The sequence below is a fragment of the Scyliorhinus canicula genome, chromosome 14 (genome assembly GCF_902713615.1).
Source record: "Scyliorhinus canicula chromosome 14, sScyCan1.1, whole genome shotgun sequence".
Lineage (NCBI taxonomy): Eukaryota > Metazoa > Chordata > Chondrichthyes > Carcharhiniformes > Scyliorhinidae > Scyliorhinus > Scyliorhinus canicula.
The window spans coordinates 60,426,549-60,440,892 of record NC_052159.1 but is presented as its reverse complement, the minus strand read 5'-3'; the positions used below and the strand labels follow the sequence as shown (position 1 = coordinate 60,440,892).

The following is a 14,344-nucleotide window of genomic DNA, read 5'->3' as shown; positions in this document are numbered from 1 at the left end:
CGGAGCGTGTGGTGAGGGCAGATTCAAAAGAGAATTGGATAATTACCTGGTGAGAGAATTTGCAGGACTGTGGAGAAAAGGTGCGGGGAGTGGGATTAGCTGGGTTGCCTTTTCAGACAGCCGGATTGGACACTAGGGACCAAATCGTGGCTTACTGTGTTGTAAGCATTTTATGATTCCACATGGCCCTTGTGGAATTTATCACAAAATTGAGCATTTTAAAGGGAAGGTGTTGAGGAAACTATTTAATGCCTGTGATCAAGGTTTGTGATAGTGAATGGATTTACCATTGTACAGAAAACAGGCAGAAAAGTTTTTGATTTTCTAAATGTGGAGGGTGGGAAGCTTGCCACGAGAGCATTGTAGTCTGGAGGAGACAAAGAAATTGATGATGGTTTTGGCATGAGATGGACTCAAGTGGGTGGGAAGGAAGTGTTTCAGACAATAAAAGCAATTTTGTTTAAATTATCCTCCTTGCCAGCAGCACCTATAATGTGTGAACCTGTGTTTGTTTTAACTTTCTGATGAAAGGTCATTGTCCTCAAATGTTAACTATATTCCTTTCGGTAGCTGCTGCCTGACTTGCTGAGTATTTCCAGCATTTTCGGTTTTTATTTCAGATTTTTCTGGTCTACTCCTCTGCGAGTTTAAAGGTTACCCTCCAAGTATAGCATTTGTAAGCATGTAGTCAGTGTCTAGGTATTTGCCGGTGACACTAGATTTGCCTCACTACCGCCTACTTTGACATCATGGATAACATACTGTTGCCTTGTTTACATTGCTGTGGATGATCCAGAATTTTTTTTGAATTCCAGCAACCAAAACCATCTTGAAACCCTGCTCCTTAATTAATCCACCATTCCATCTTCTTCCCTGGCTGTTTGCTGAATCTCCTGACTGCACATCTGCCCTGATGACCCTCTGAGCTTGAATCGTACAAAACTAAACTTGCATCATATTGAGTAATATACCTAGCTACCCTATTAGGCCTGTTTTCCATTGGCTCCTCAATCCTAACACATTGTATTCAGAGTAAAATGAGGAATATCTGCAAATGCTGGATATCTGAAATATAAACAGAAACTGTTGGAAATGCAACAGAGAAAAGACTGGCTTTGAGAAATTATCAACTCAAAACCCTGTAGCCTTCCTTCTGTCTTCACAGGTGCTGACTGAATTGCTATTTATTTTCAGAATTTTCAGTTTTTATTTCACACTGAAGTCAAAATCTGTGCTTGGAGATCCCTCCACAGCCTTGCCCAGCCTACTAATGCACTTCTCCAACTCCATGTTCCAGTGCGTCTTCCTAAGTTGTGTACCTTGTAACACCTCTATCTGCCCATAAAAACTAGGAGCAGGAGTAGGAAATTCAACCTCTCGAGCTTGCTCCACCATTCAACATGATCATGGTTGATCTCATCAAGGCCTCATCTCCACCTTCGTGCCCACTCCCATAAGGTCCCACCCACCCGGCTTATTCACTCTTCCAACTTCTTCCATCGGGCAAGAGATGCAAAAGTCTGAGAATACGCAATTGTGTCTTTATGTTTGGCCTATGTATTTTCTTTTCATGTATAGAATGATCTGTCTGAACTGTGCGCAGAACAATACTTCTTACTGTACCTTCGGTACATGTGGCAATAAACAAATTCAATCCAAACCCTTCATCCTGCTAATTAAGTACCTATTATTCTCCACTGCACTCTGGGGTAGAGAATTCCACAGATTAATGACCCTTTGAATGAAACAATTCCTCCTCATTTCTGTTTTAAATCTGCCACCCATTAACCTAAAACTATGGCCCCTTGTTCTAGAATGTCCAACAAAAGGAAACCTCCACTATACCTCTACCCCGTCAATCCTCTTTAATATTTTATATAACTTAATTAGATCTCCTCTCATTTTTCTAAACTCCAGTGAGCGTAGGCCTAAACTGCTCAAATTCTCTTCATAAGACTAGTACCTCACCCCTGGAATCAATCTAGTGAACCCTCTCTGAACTGCCTCAAAAGCATTTACATCCTTCTTCAAGTAAGGGAACCAAACCTGTGTGCAGTACTCTCGGCACGGCCCCACCAATGTCCTATACAGTTGCAACAGCACTTTCCTACTTTAATACTCTTATTTCATTATCAAAGAATGCCAGAATTCAATTTGACTTCCTTATTACCTACTGCACCTGCATACTAACTTTTTGCCATTTATGCGCGAGGACTCCCAGATCCCTCCGCACCGAAGCATTTTGAAGTTCCTCTCCATTTAAATAAGTTGCATTTTCATTCCTCACACCAAAATGGATAACCTCACACTTATCCACATTAAATCCCATCTGCCCAAATTTTGGCCCACTCACCTAACCCATCCATATCCATTTGTAAATTTCTTATTCATTCGTTGAAACTTGCTTTCCCACCTATTTTAGTGTCATCCGCAAATTTGGCTATAGTCCATTCTATCCCTGCATCCAAGTCATGACTATAGATTATAAATAGTTGGGGACTGAGGACTGAATCTTGTGGCACACCACTGCTTATTGCTTGCTGACCAGAAAGAGATCCTTTCTGTTAGTTAGTCAATCCTTTCTCCCAAGCTAATATATTACCCTAACTCCATGAAAATTAACCTTTTATGTGGCACCTTATCAAATACCTTCTGGAAGTCCAGATACACTACATCTGCAGGGCCCATTATCTACTTTGCTGGTTACATCTTCAAAGACCCCAAGCAAACACGATTTAGTTCATAAAACCGCACTGACTCTGATCACGCTCCATCTTCAGTGGCAGTGCCTTTAAGCATGATTTTTGAACCCTCTCCTTAAAACTCTCTCCAATTTTAGACGCTTCTAGTTTTAAAAAAAAACTTTGACTATACATCATTTATCTACTCTATATTAGGCGACACGGTAGCATGGTGGTTAGCACTGTTGCTTCAAAGCGCCAGGATCCCAGGTTTGATTCCCGGCTTGGGTCACTGTCTGTGCAGAGTCTACACGTTCTCCCCATGTCTGTGTGGGTTTCATGGAATCATAGAATGTACAGTGCAGAAGGAGGCCATTCGGCCTATCGAGTCTGCACCGGTCCTTGGAAAGAGCACCCCACTTCAGCCAATACTTCCAACCTATCCTGGTAACCTAATAACCCCACGTAACCTTTTTGGACATTAAAGGGCAATTTAGCGTGGCCAATCCGCTTACCCTGCACATCTGTGGACTGCGGGAGAAAACTCACGCAGACACTGGGAGAACATGCAGACTCCACACAGACAGTGGCCCACGCCGGGAATCAAACCTGGGACCCTGGAGCTGTGAAGCAACTGTGCTACCGTGCTGCCCTCCAGGTGCTCGGGTCTCCTGCCATAAGTCCCGAAAGAGGTGATGTTAGTTGAATTGGACATTCTGAATTCTCTGTCAGTGTACCCGAACAGGCGCCTGAGGGTGGCGACTACGAGCTTTTCGCAGTGACTTCATTGCAGTGTTAATGTAAGCCTACTTTTGACAATAATAAAGATTATTATTACTGCCTATCTTCATCTCTGTACAACAAGGTACTAAACAATTGCAAGTTAGTTTTATACAACAAATGTAATTACATTGAGACCATGAATTTTAAAGTGTTCTGTTTTTGTTCCAAAAGTCACTTGTAGCTTTTCCAAAATTGAAACGTCAGGTTTTACTTCATGAACCTCAGGTCAGCTCACCCAAAGATTTCACAGAAGGCACTCTTTTCTCAGTCAACCAGGACTTTTCTTTAATGTAAGTATTGAAATTTGTGTTTTTCAAATGTTTATTTTTAGATATTAGAACTGTAATTTCCTCTAACCTCAATTTTTCAACAGTTGGATTTTTTTTCATTGCATCTTTCATTGCATTCTCATTTGCCCTCTTACAGCTTTCAAAATGGATTTGTGATATTCAAAATGGTAGCCCTTTGTGTTGCACCCAGAGAGAGAAGTGGAGTGTAAATTTGTTAAACTTTTGAGACTTGATCGATTTATATCCAGAAAAACCAATGTTGAGTGCAGTAATTTCCTCTCCGGCAAATGGGATGTCAGCTTAACTTTATGAAAATGTTACCAGATTGTGGCAACAAGAAAACTAACTTTGTAATTCAGTTAGGATGGAACATTTGCTGATGGTATTTTTGACGTGGGAGAGAACAAGAGGAAAGAAAATGAAGAAACAACTTAAACAGATTGGCTGGGGGACATTTATTCAACAATATTTCAAAAGAGAGTGGAACACATTTTCAAGGCAATAAATGCTCGTCTTGCCAGGAACACACACATCCCATGAACTAACAAAATAAAGGGCATGCTGCTGCAGGATAAATATGTAATTAATATTAGCAGGTGCCTTTCAACAGCAAGTTAATCAGAGTGGAATAAGTCAAAAAGTGGCTGGAAGAAGAAAGTTGAAGTGATTCGCTGAAACAAACATGAAAATATGTTAAAAGGGTATTGGGACGGTAAAGGTCAATCTGGTAAGCGGGCATAGTGACAGATGCAAAACATAATGGGAGGAAATTATTTCAGTCCTGCATGTGTCATAAGAGGTGAGGACACAAGGATATTTATAGTACTGAAACTGAGGATATGCACACAGTAGCTACAATAAATTATTACTTGTAAATATTTATTGGGGAATATATAAGAAACGTCCTTATCCACGTATCCTCTTTTCCCCAAAGAAAATTATAATGCAAGTCAAATGAATGATTGAGATGCAAGTCCCAGACAGCATAAAATAAATTCTGTGTGGATGACATTTATTCTAAAGAACAAAGGGAGTCGAGGGGTGACATTTTTGGTATTAACCATAATTTTTTTTTTTTTTTTTTATAAATTTAGATTACCCAATTATTTTTTCCAATTAAGGGGCAATTTAGCGTGTCCAATCCACCTACTCTGCACATTTTTGGGTTGTGGGGGCGAAACCCACGCAGACACGGGGAGAATGTGCAAACTCCACACGGACAGTGACCCAGAGCCGGGATCGAACCTGGGACCTCAGCGCCGTGAAGCGGTTGTGCTAACCACTAGGCCACCGTGCTGCCCTGTATTAACCATAATTTGACGGAATTGAAAAATCTCAGTTCAGAAACAGGCCAATTTTAAGAACGTGATAATCAACATTGTTTATTTTATGGTATTAAAAACCAATAAAATTGGTTTAGCAAGATTAAATACAAGAATTAAGTTAATGAGCAGCTCATATCTGACCAACCTTCGACTTTATTGAAGAGGTGATGCCCGTCTAAACTGGGAAATCCGAAATCATGGTATGTGTTGACTTCCAAAAAAGGTTCAAAGTGGTGGAAACTTTTGCATTTAGGGAATGCTTACAAAATTGGTTAAAGGATAGGAAGTGGTGGGCACTTATTATGCTAGGATCGAAGGAAGTACTGAGTGAAGTGCTACCAGACTTGGTGCTTGAATTCTTAAGTTTAGTTAAGTTTAAACTTGGGTTCAGAGATTCACTGACTCACATTTTGTGATCTGGAATCAAAAGAAACCTCGCTGAGAGATCTAATAATCTCTGGTAAGAAATTTTACTTTCTTGATGAGCAGATGATTATTCCACTGTCAAGCTGCAGTGAGGTCAAGTTGCCAAGCAGCCTACCACATTAAAATATTCTCAGTCAATCAATAAATGAAATGCACCAAAAATCAAATCACTTTATTTTAAAAAGACATAGAGCAAAATAAAGATTGGAGTGAAGATGGAAACTGAAATGTGAAACAAACTTGTTAAAAACATAGGATTGATTTAAAATTATAATTTAACATTCCATCTGTTGATCAACTGTAGTTAATACTTGTATTAACTTTAAAATCCCAGTTGCATATCATTGAAGAAGGCTCAACTTTTTATGGGGTTTCTAACAACAATATGATAGTGGAAAACTTGAAACTCTTAGAAAGATCAATTGATTTTGCTGGTTACTGGCTCAGGGTTAGTGGGGTTCTACAGCATGGCCTGAGAAAAAGTGAATGAAAGATTACAACTTCAGGGTTTCCTGGCTTATCTGTGTTTGAGCTAAATCCTGACATTGTGGTCAAATTCAGAGGAGTAATGACAGCGAATGCAGACGTTTTACCATCAACCCTGCAAATTTGCACTAGTACAAACAAATCAAGTTTAAAACCATACCAATCTCATTTAGTGTGGGGAAAGTAAGGACATTTTTAAGGTTATCAGCATTGAAAGGGTGTAACTTCCACACTCTGGAGATACATAAGACTACACATCAACTGTATTAGAAAGGCAAATCTAGAATATTGCAAACTGAAAAGTGATGGATGGGGAGAGCAGAGGGAGAAAGGGCCCCATCTTGTGAGAGGGAAATTTAGGACAGATGTTAAGCGGTTCATGATACAGAAATCAATCATATTGAACTGTTGCCTGCTTTTCATTTTGTGAGTTGATAAACTTTGAGTTGCCCTGTTCAGGTGTGGTGCAGCATGCATCAGAATCTTGATGTATGACCTATGTGACAATTAATTGGTAGCAGGTGGCCTGGAACAAGCACCAGTTTTCTTGTTTATCCCCAAAGCATGCTTGGTTTTCTTCTGATGGGCTGTCCTCTGTAAATTGACTAACTGGGTAGGGTGGAGTGGGAAGGGTGTGGAGGGGAATTACCTGCCTCCGGCTGTAGTTTGAGAGTAAACCAATGTTCTTCTCATGTGGGTTTGGGTTTATATAAAGCTCTGAATGTAGCAATTTGTACAGTTTCACCAGAATTGAAAACATTACCATATTTCTAAAAATTAGCAATAGATTAATTCAAGTAGCTTCATTAGATACTACTTAGTTTACAAGATTATTTGTTTAACATTTTTTTAAAAATCAGAAGCCCTTTTCTCCACTATCAAAAAAACATACTCAATAACATGCATTCCTTTCTTCCAGCAAGAACAGCAAAGTTCAGAAGCGGGGAAAAATTAATTTAATTGGAAGATTACAGCTAACCACAGAAAGAATGAGAGAAGAAGAAAATGAAGGAATAGTCCAGCTGAGAATATTACGCACACAGGTATATTTCAATGAGTATTTTGCTGTTTGCTGGCTCTTTAATATTTGTTGTGATTAATTTTATTAATAGTTAACATTTGTTTGTTGTAATACAAGGGATTTTTTTTTGCCTTTGCATTCCCAGCAGGGAGCCTTGTCCATTAGCAGCTGGAGCTTTGGGTGCACACATTGTGCATGATTTTCTATTTAAATTAATTGAGTGAGATGCCTGTGATGTTTCTGGTGATTGAATAATTTAGCACCAGTCTCCATCAGGGCTCACATATAAAGGATAACGGAAGCTGCCTGTGTGGCGTTGGGGGGGGGGGGGGGGGGGGGGGGAATAGAGGTGATGGTGCCCAAAGCCTTCTGTAGGAATGAGAAAAATGAAAAGAAAAGGAAGATATTTTTATGCTCTCCCTCTATTAATATTGTTTCCCTTTTAGATAGCGGAACATATTATTGATCTTCCCTTCCTTGATCGGATGGTGGTAGGGTATAGATTTGTACATGTTCTTTTCCATATTAGTGAGTATCTGATCCATAAATATTTTGGGCAGTTACTGAGCAGAGACACAGTTCTGTGTCATTGGCATCTGTGGACAAGGTTAAGCAGGAATATATGAGCCATAAAAAAAGCTGATCCAGAGTAGTGGCATTGCAAGGGACCTCAGCATGGGCTAGTTGTATATAGGTTCAGTTGTATATGGGCAGCACGGTAGCATTGTGGATAGCACAATCGCTTCACCGCTCCAGGGTCCCAGGTTCGATTCCGGCTTGGGTCACTGTCTGTGCGGAGTCTGCACATCCTCCCCGTGTGTGCGTGGGTTTCCTCCGGGTGCTCCGGTTTCCTCCCACAGTCCAAAGATGTGCAAGTTAGGTGGATTGGACATGATAAATTGCCCTTAGTGTCCAAAATTGCCCTTAGTGTTGGGTGGGGTTACTGGGTTATGGGGATAGGGTGGAGGTGTTAACCTTGGGTAGGGTGCTCTTTCCAGGAGCCGGTGCAGACTCGATGGGCCGAATGGCCTCCTTCTGCACTGTAAATTCTATGATCTATGATCAAGAGGTTCCCTTAGTCAAAGGATGGTAAGTGCAAAAGAAGGAGAAACTGCAAAGTATATTGGCCCAAAGAATAAATTTCCTCTTTGTCATAACATGGCTGAGAACTAGATTCCTTTCTTGGGAAGTATTGGAAGAGTAGTCTGTGCTTGTTCATCCATTGGATCTTCCACTCCGAGAAGTCCCCTGTCTCCACTGACCCAATTGAAATTCAGATTTACTGAAAAGGGAAACATAAGGATTCTTGAAAATGGAAATGTTTTATTCCATGCCTTTTCCCACATATTACAATATTAAATGTTTTCCTGCCGTTTTTTTTATATTGTAAGAATTTCTACATTTCAAAAATAAATTACTTTTGATGTAAAATCCTATTTAGGATATCCACCGTAGACTCTTACCAGTTTTTGTACTAGGCATGTTCCAAGCAGTTTAGCTCATTCCAATCATTTATGACATAAGTTTCCTGATAATTTACATATCTGCTCGGGTTTTACTGACACCTTTTAAATAATACATATGATTACTGAGAGTATAAACATTGAACTCTTTAATATTTGTTGTGATTAACTTCATTATCGTTAACATTTGTACGTTATAATGCAAAGGATTTTTTTTGCCTTTGCAATCCCAGCAGGGAGCCTTGCAAAGCTATTGAAAGCTTTTAGAACTTTATAGATTTGAATGAACAGATTCATCAACTTGTTTCAAAGCATGTTTAAAAAACAGCTTCTCAAATTGGCAGAAGATTTGCCCTTTGTGCTCCAATCCCCCACCCCTGCCAGTTCTCAAAGCAGCTTAAAAAACCCATGGCCCCTGCAATGTAAAATTGGCACCAAACATTCTAAACTTTTGAGCTATGCAACACCAGAGAGCACGATTTATTTTTTAAAATGTAAAAGTTGCATTTCCGTTACTAGATTTCTTGCTGTGCACAGGTCTCCTGCCTGCATTGCTGAGCTTGTGTAGAGAGTCTGATTACTGTCAATGCACCCCCCACCCCAAACTCCATTGAGAGTGTGCAACGTTCTCTGGTGGCTGGACTTGAGGGAATAAACAATTTCAGAACTTGTGCTAATTGAGGAAATGCATGTTCTACAAGTAGTCAAAAATTGGCCAAAACATCTGGGAAATGCAAGCATCAATATTTGGCCACTAACCAGTTTATTACGGTATAATTAGCTGTGGATTGTGATTTACTGATGTGGCTCTATATTTTAAATGTCAGCAGCTATTATGTAAATTGATTTTTCAGTTTGACGTTTTGATTCCCTTTTGTTTTAATTTCTAGGAAGCAATCATACAAATCATGAAGATGCGGAAAAAAATCACAAATGCTCAACTTCAGACAGAACTTGTAGAAATACTGAAAAATATGTTTTTGCCGCAGAAAAAAATGATCAAAGAACAAATTGAATGGCTGATAGAGCACAAATATATTAGAAGGGATGAGTCGGACATAAACACTTTCATATATATGGCATAGTGACTGTAAGAGAACAATGCCAGAAATTGGAAAGAGTCCTATTTTGTCTTTGCAGACTTTGAAAGAGGTAGCTGAAGAATGACTACGATTCAAAGATTTATTCAGTTGCATTATTAAGTCCCTGCCTTACTGTACGACAGATGAATAATATTTACCAGTTTCATCCACTTAGCATTTACCTGCCTTTGTGTAGTTCACTTTTGACAGCATGCTGTTTTGTGGGAGTACAGAATTCATGAGAACCTGCTATGCTTTCTTTGGCCCTATTTTCACTTGTTCTGTATCAGAGTTAAATATATTTTTTTTCCAGACACAATTAAACCAGTGAATATAGGACTTAAAATTTTCATGCACTGGGGAAAATACTTGAGTCATTTTATATTACAAAATAGTGTTAGGAGCAGCAGTTTTCTGAAGATACCAGGTGCTGTCATTTAGTACAGACTGGCCTGATACAATTTTTGTAACCTGTTGCACACTTGAAATGTTTAATATTACTCTGGCTTTGGTGGTTCACGATTGGGCTTGGCTGACATGGTCATGTCAGAAGGCGTTGTCCATATCGAGTAATTCTAATACTATTTTAATTAACTGGTTGCAACCTGAATTCGGAGGTTGTTTGTCATTCAAGCTGGTCACTCAGGCCTGTGACAGTTGGGATCAATTTTTCACTCTTTCTGCCGTCCCAATGGAATACCTCGAGTTAGAAAAGGTTACAACAAAGGCGAGGAAATAATATATAAACTATATTTGGAAGTTTCCCTGAAGACTTATTGCTCTTCCATCATTGTACCAAGCCATATAAACCGTAGGTTTTATTCATAGGCTGTGCTGTTAGGTTTTCTCAACAAGAGAATCAGTTACAATAATTGGCCTGGCATCTTGCATGGTTCTGAGACAGCTGAGAACCTAGGTATAGATAACCATTTGTATGAAATTACATTTCTTTCAGTGTAAGTGGTAAAATGTAGAATTAAAATATTGTTTTATTGTTTCCTGGACTAGGAAAATGGGGCAAGGTTTCTGTTCCTGACTGTTACACACTATTTCCAAAAGGAAAGAATACAGTGGGTGAGAACAGAATGAGGCTCAGTTACAATACCTTGTACAGTCAAATAACCATTTTGGTGAAGAGTGGTGCTGTCAGCTCCAGTGGAAAAGTATTCCATCAAGAATCAATGCCTTCAGAAGAGAAAAAAAAGAACTTGAAAATGAGAAACCTATAGTCAATTTTAGTTCCTTGCATCCAATCTCTCAGACTGATATTGTTGGTGGAGACGTTGGTAACCTGCCCCTACACAATTTTCTTTGCTGGAAGTCAGGCCTAGATGAAAATTGTCTGAAAAATGTTGGTCAGAAGAGGAGAAATAGTAACAGACTGACTGCATCTGCTTTTGGGAGAAATAGTAACAGACTGACTGCATCTGCTTTTGTGATGGTGGTTGTTTGCACACAAAACTGATTAATGGAACTGTCTCTGGGATTTAGTGGTTCTGAGACAGCTGAAAACATAAACTCAGTTTACTACTTGCAGTAGGTGATCCAATGCTTGGCACCAGCTTAGAAAATTGGATCACCTTTTACAAAATGTTGTCATCTCTAATTTTAAAAAAATCTATATATTTTGGCAACCACCCTTGCATGTATGCATGCAATAAATACTCTTAACTTTTTATTTTTAAATCTTCAGTGCCCCACAAATAGTTAGCAACATACTGACACAGCTGAAAATGTCTATATTACCTGACTTGCTCATAAATGTGGCTCCAGTTATATTTTTACAATGTTATTCAATTAGATAGCAAAATGTATCAGAATTCCAGATACCGTAGTTGGAATTCTATGTGCTGATAGCACTTCAGTCGGGCCTTTCTCTTTAGGGATAGGTTTTGCCAGTCCTATTACTATGGGAGAGGCAAAATGGACTGTTATACAAGGACCTCCCCAAATGAACTGACTGAGGCGTTACACTGGCTAAATATGTAACATGGACTAGGATCTAAGTAGAATGCCCTACACTCTTAAACTAAGGCTGGTGTTGATGTCAGAAGTTCGGTTCAGATGCATTGGGCGGGCAAAGACAGCAACTTTTCAAAGGTTTTATCTCGTGAACGTGGTAATAGGCTGCTTGGAATTCATGGTACTGTATATTCTGGGAATTGGGAAAATTGTCAAACTCATTAAGTGTGGAGGTGATAAAATAAATTAAATGTTAGGTTGTTCATGTTTAAATTCCATTCCTTTGAGAGACCTTTTTGTGTGTGTTGGAAATTGGTGACAAAGGTCAGCAGTAAATTTTAATTCTGAACCAAAGCTCTTTGAACATATTTTGCCAGTCAGTTTGTAGTGATGCAAGTCAACAATGTCACCTCTCAATTCACAGATAATTGATAAGACTTGGCTAAAAATATATATACTTATTAAGAAATGCTATTTCAGAATAAGTTCTGGTCTTCCTATGTCTAGGTGAGTAGCTGGGCCACGTAGACTGTAAAGGTCAAAGATTCAATTGCTGGCCTTGGCAAGTTAGCTGATCTCAGCCAGGACAGCAGCAGCTCTGAGCTCCCCAATGCTGAGGGGAATATAAACCAGGTTTCCTACTCACGACTGTCACCTGGTGACTCCTGCTCAAACTGTGCATTAATTAGATGTTGGGTGACATCTGGGCTCAGCATGGTGCCAGCTTCAGTTGAACAGCCAGCCACTTCATTGTCAAAATTCAGACGTGAATAATGGGCACTTGAGCAAGGTACTGGAGGGCAACTAAAATCCATGGCGCCATACTACAGCAAGGAATCAATGACTTTAGATGGGGAGAAAAATTGGGTGAGAATAATTATTAGCTAGCTCTAAAATTACTGCAGTTTGTGCTGGGCACTGATGATTATACATGTGACATGTATACATATAAGAGCATTTTGGTGAGTAATTTCCATTTCCTTCCTGCATAACCTGATCCTTGTATTTATGAGATGATAAAATTTGAATACCTTCCTTTCAGGTTGTGGTTTTTGTTAAGTACCTAGGTATTCTCTCCCTATATGGTGTATTATTATTTGTAAAATGCATTATGTACCTGCAGTAATTGAATATGAGGATCATGAATTCTCAGTTTGAAACATGTTCAATCCTTTTAGTGCACTGAGATGAGCAGCTGCAGGAGAGAAAAATATGCATAGATGGAGTGAAGAAGGAAAAAGGGATGCATACAACTTTTGCTGATCCCAGTATTTGGTACTGTTGCTAGATGAGAACTTGGAAAAATATTTGCGTACTGATTCAGTTCTTCAATGCCAACCAAATACCAAATGTGGACGAAATCAATGTCTAGTTCTGGATCTAATCACAATGATCTGGGAGGAGGTCCTGAATAAATATTTTAATAAAAAGCAAAATTAATCTTGATTATGTGACCAGATTGTTGTGATTTAATACAGAGTAAGTTAGTATAACAAAACAAATTGCATGCTCTTATGAAAACCCCAGAAATGGCATGCACCATGTATCTGCACACAGTTTCACTTCATTGAATAAAGATGTGTATATGGATCTTGTAACACTGCCTGGTAGAGAAAACATGGGAAATATTAGAATTATTAGTTTTATTCAAATGGAATAAGAATCATTTTATATGGAACTAGTCAACAATTTAGAATTGTGACTTAGAAAAATTGTTTTATCAAACTGCAATTTAATGGTAATAGATATTAAAATTACGTTTGAAGTCTTCCATTTATGTGTCCACAGAATCTTTAATTTGTGTTCTTTTTAAAGGGACCTTAGATCTGCCCTGAGGCCTTTCTTTAGCTCCCTGCAGTATCAGTGAGTGTAATCGAATAACTTTTTTTCCTGCATATAAATAAAATCCAAGAAAAAGACAACTGATTGTAACTTGTTTAACTTAAATACAAGTCGTTGAATAACTAGTTCAAATATTTCACAAATCCTCAGTATTTGGATCATTTGTAATACCCCAGAAACCATCTTTTTAAAAGTTTTGAAAACGACGATGAAAAGTGAGTTTTTCCATTATATTGAGAAGATTTATTTACTCATTTTGAAAATTTATTGTACACCAAATACTGAAGAAACTTGGACTTGTGCGGATGATTTTTCATGTGGAGCTGTATATTGAGGTCACCAATAAATTGTGAACATTTGTTACCCTAGTTATATATAAGCTGTTGCATATTTTACATATCATTGTAAGATGTTGAAGACTTGGAAGCCTTCCTGTAATATACACTAAGTAAAGCCTGGAGTGTTACGCAAAGTTGAATTGATAGGTTTTACTTTATCTACAATTAATATTTACAAGTTGAATTGTGTGCCACTACATACCAAGGTTATGATGCTGTACAATTTTTGAATGGTAGCAGTTTCTACATAGCAGCCTGATCAAACTATTTTGATGTACTACATTATTTTTGAATTTTTATTTTTTAAGTTGCATAATTTATTTTCCAGCAAAATAAAAGTGCAATATAAAACCTCCATGTGCGTTTTATATAATCAATTATGTAATTAAGACACTACAATACAGATGCAAATTAAAGTACTCTTTTTCTTCCAACTCAGTTTGATATGTATCCTTAAAAAAGAAAATCAGATTTTCTATTATCCTACTTGTAAAAGGGGTGATCTTTATTCACTCGTCTGCACTAAATTTCCACCATTTGTGTACCTGACATAATGTGGACATCGAACTTTAAAGGCTTGATCATAAATATTGTAACTAGAAGGAATGTTGCCTGATAAGATACAAAAAGCGTGCAGACTGTATT

The 14,344-nt window shown here is 38.4% G+C and overlaps 1 protein-coding gene across 8 annotated transcripts in view; it reads left to right on the top strand.

Annotated features, from left to right (window-relative positions):
• The window catches only part of LOC119977856 (cullin-5), a 121,916-nt gene extending 107,862 nt beyond the window's left edge, over window positions 1-14,054 (top strand). For all 8 annotated transcript variants that reach the window (XM_038819108.1, XM_038819109.1, XM_038819112.1 and 5 more), the window contains 3 exons: window positions 3,636-3,754; window positions 6,911-7,034; window positions 9,366-14,054. In XM_038819108.1, coding sequence (XP_038675036.1) covers window positions 3,636-3,754; window positions 6,911-7,034; window positions 9,366-9,560 — 438 coding nt within the window. In that variant the 3' untranslated portion in view covers window positions 9,561-14,054. The remainder of the gene's footprint in view (window positions 1-3,635; window positions 3,755-6,910; window positions 7,035-9,365) is intronic.
• The last annotated feature ends 290 nt before the right edge of the window (window positions 14,055-14,344 follow it).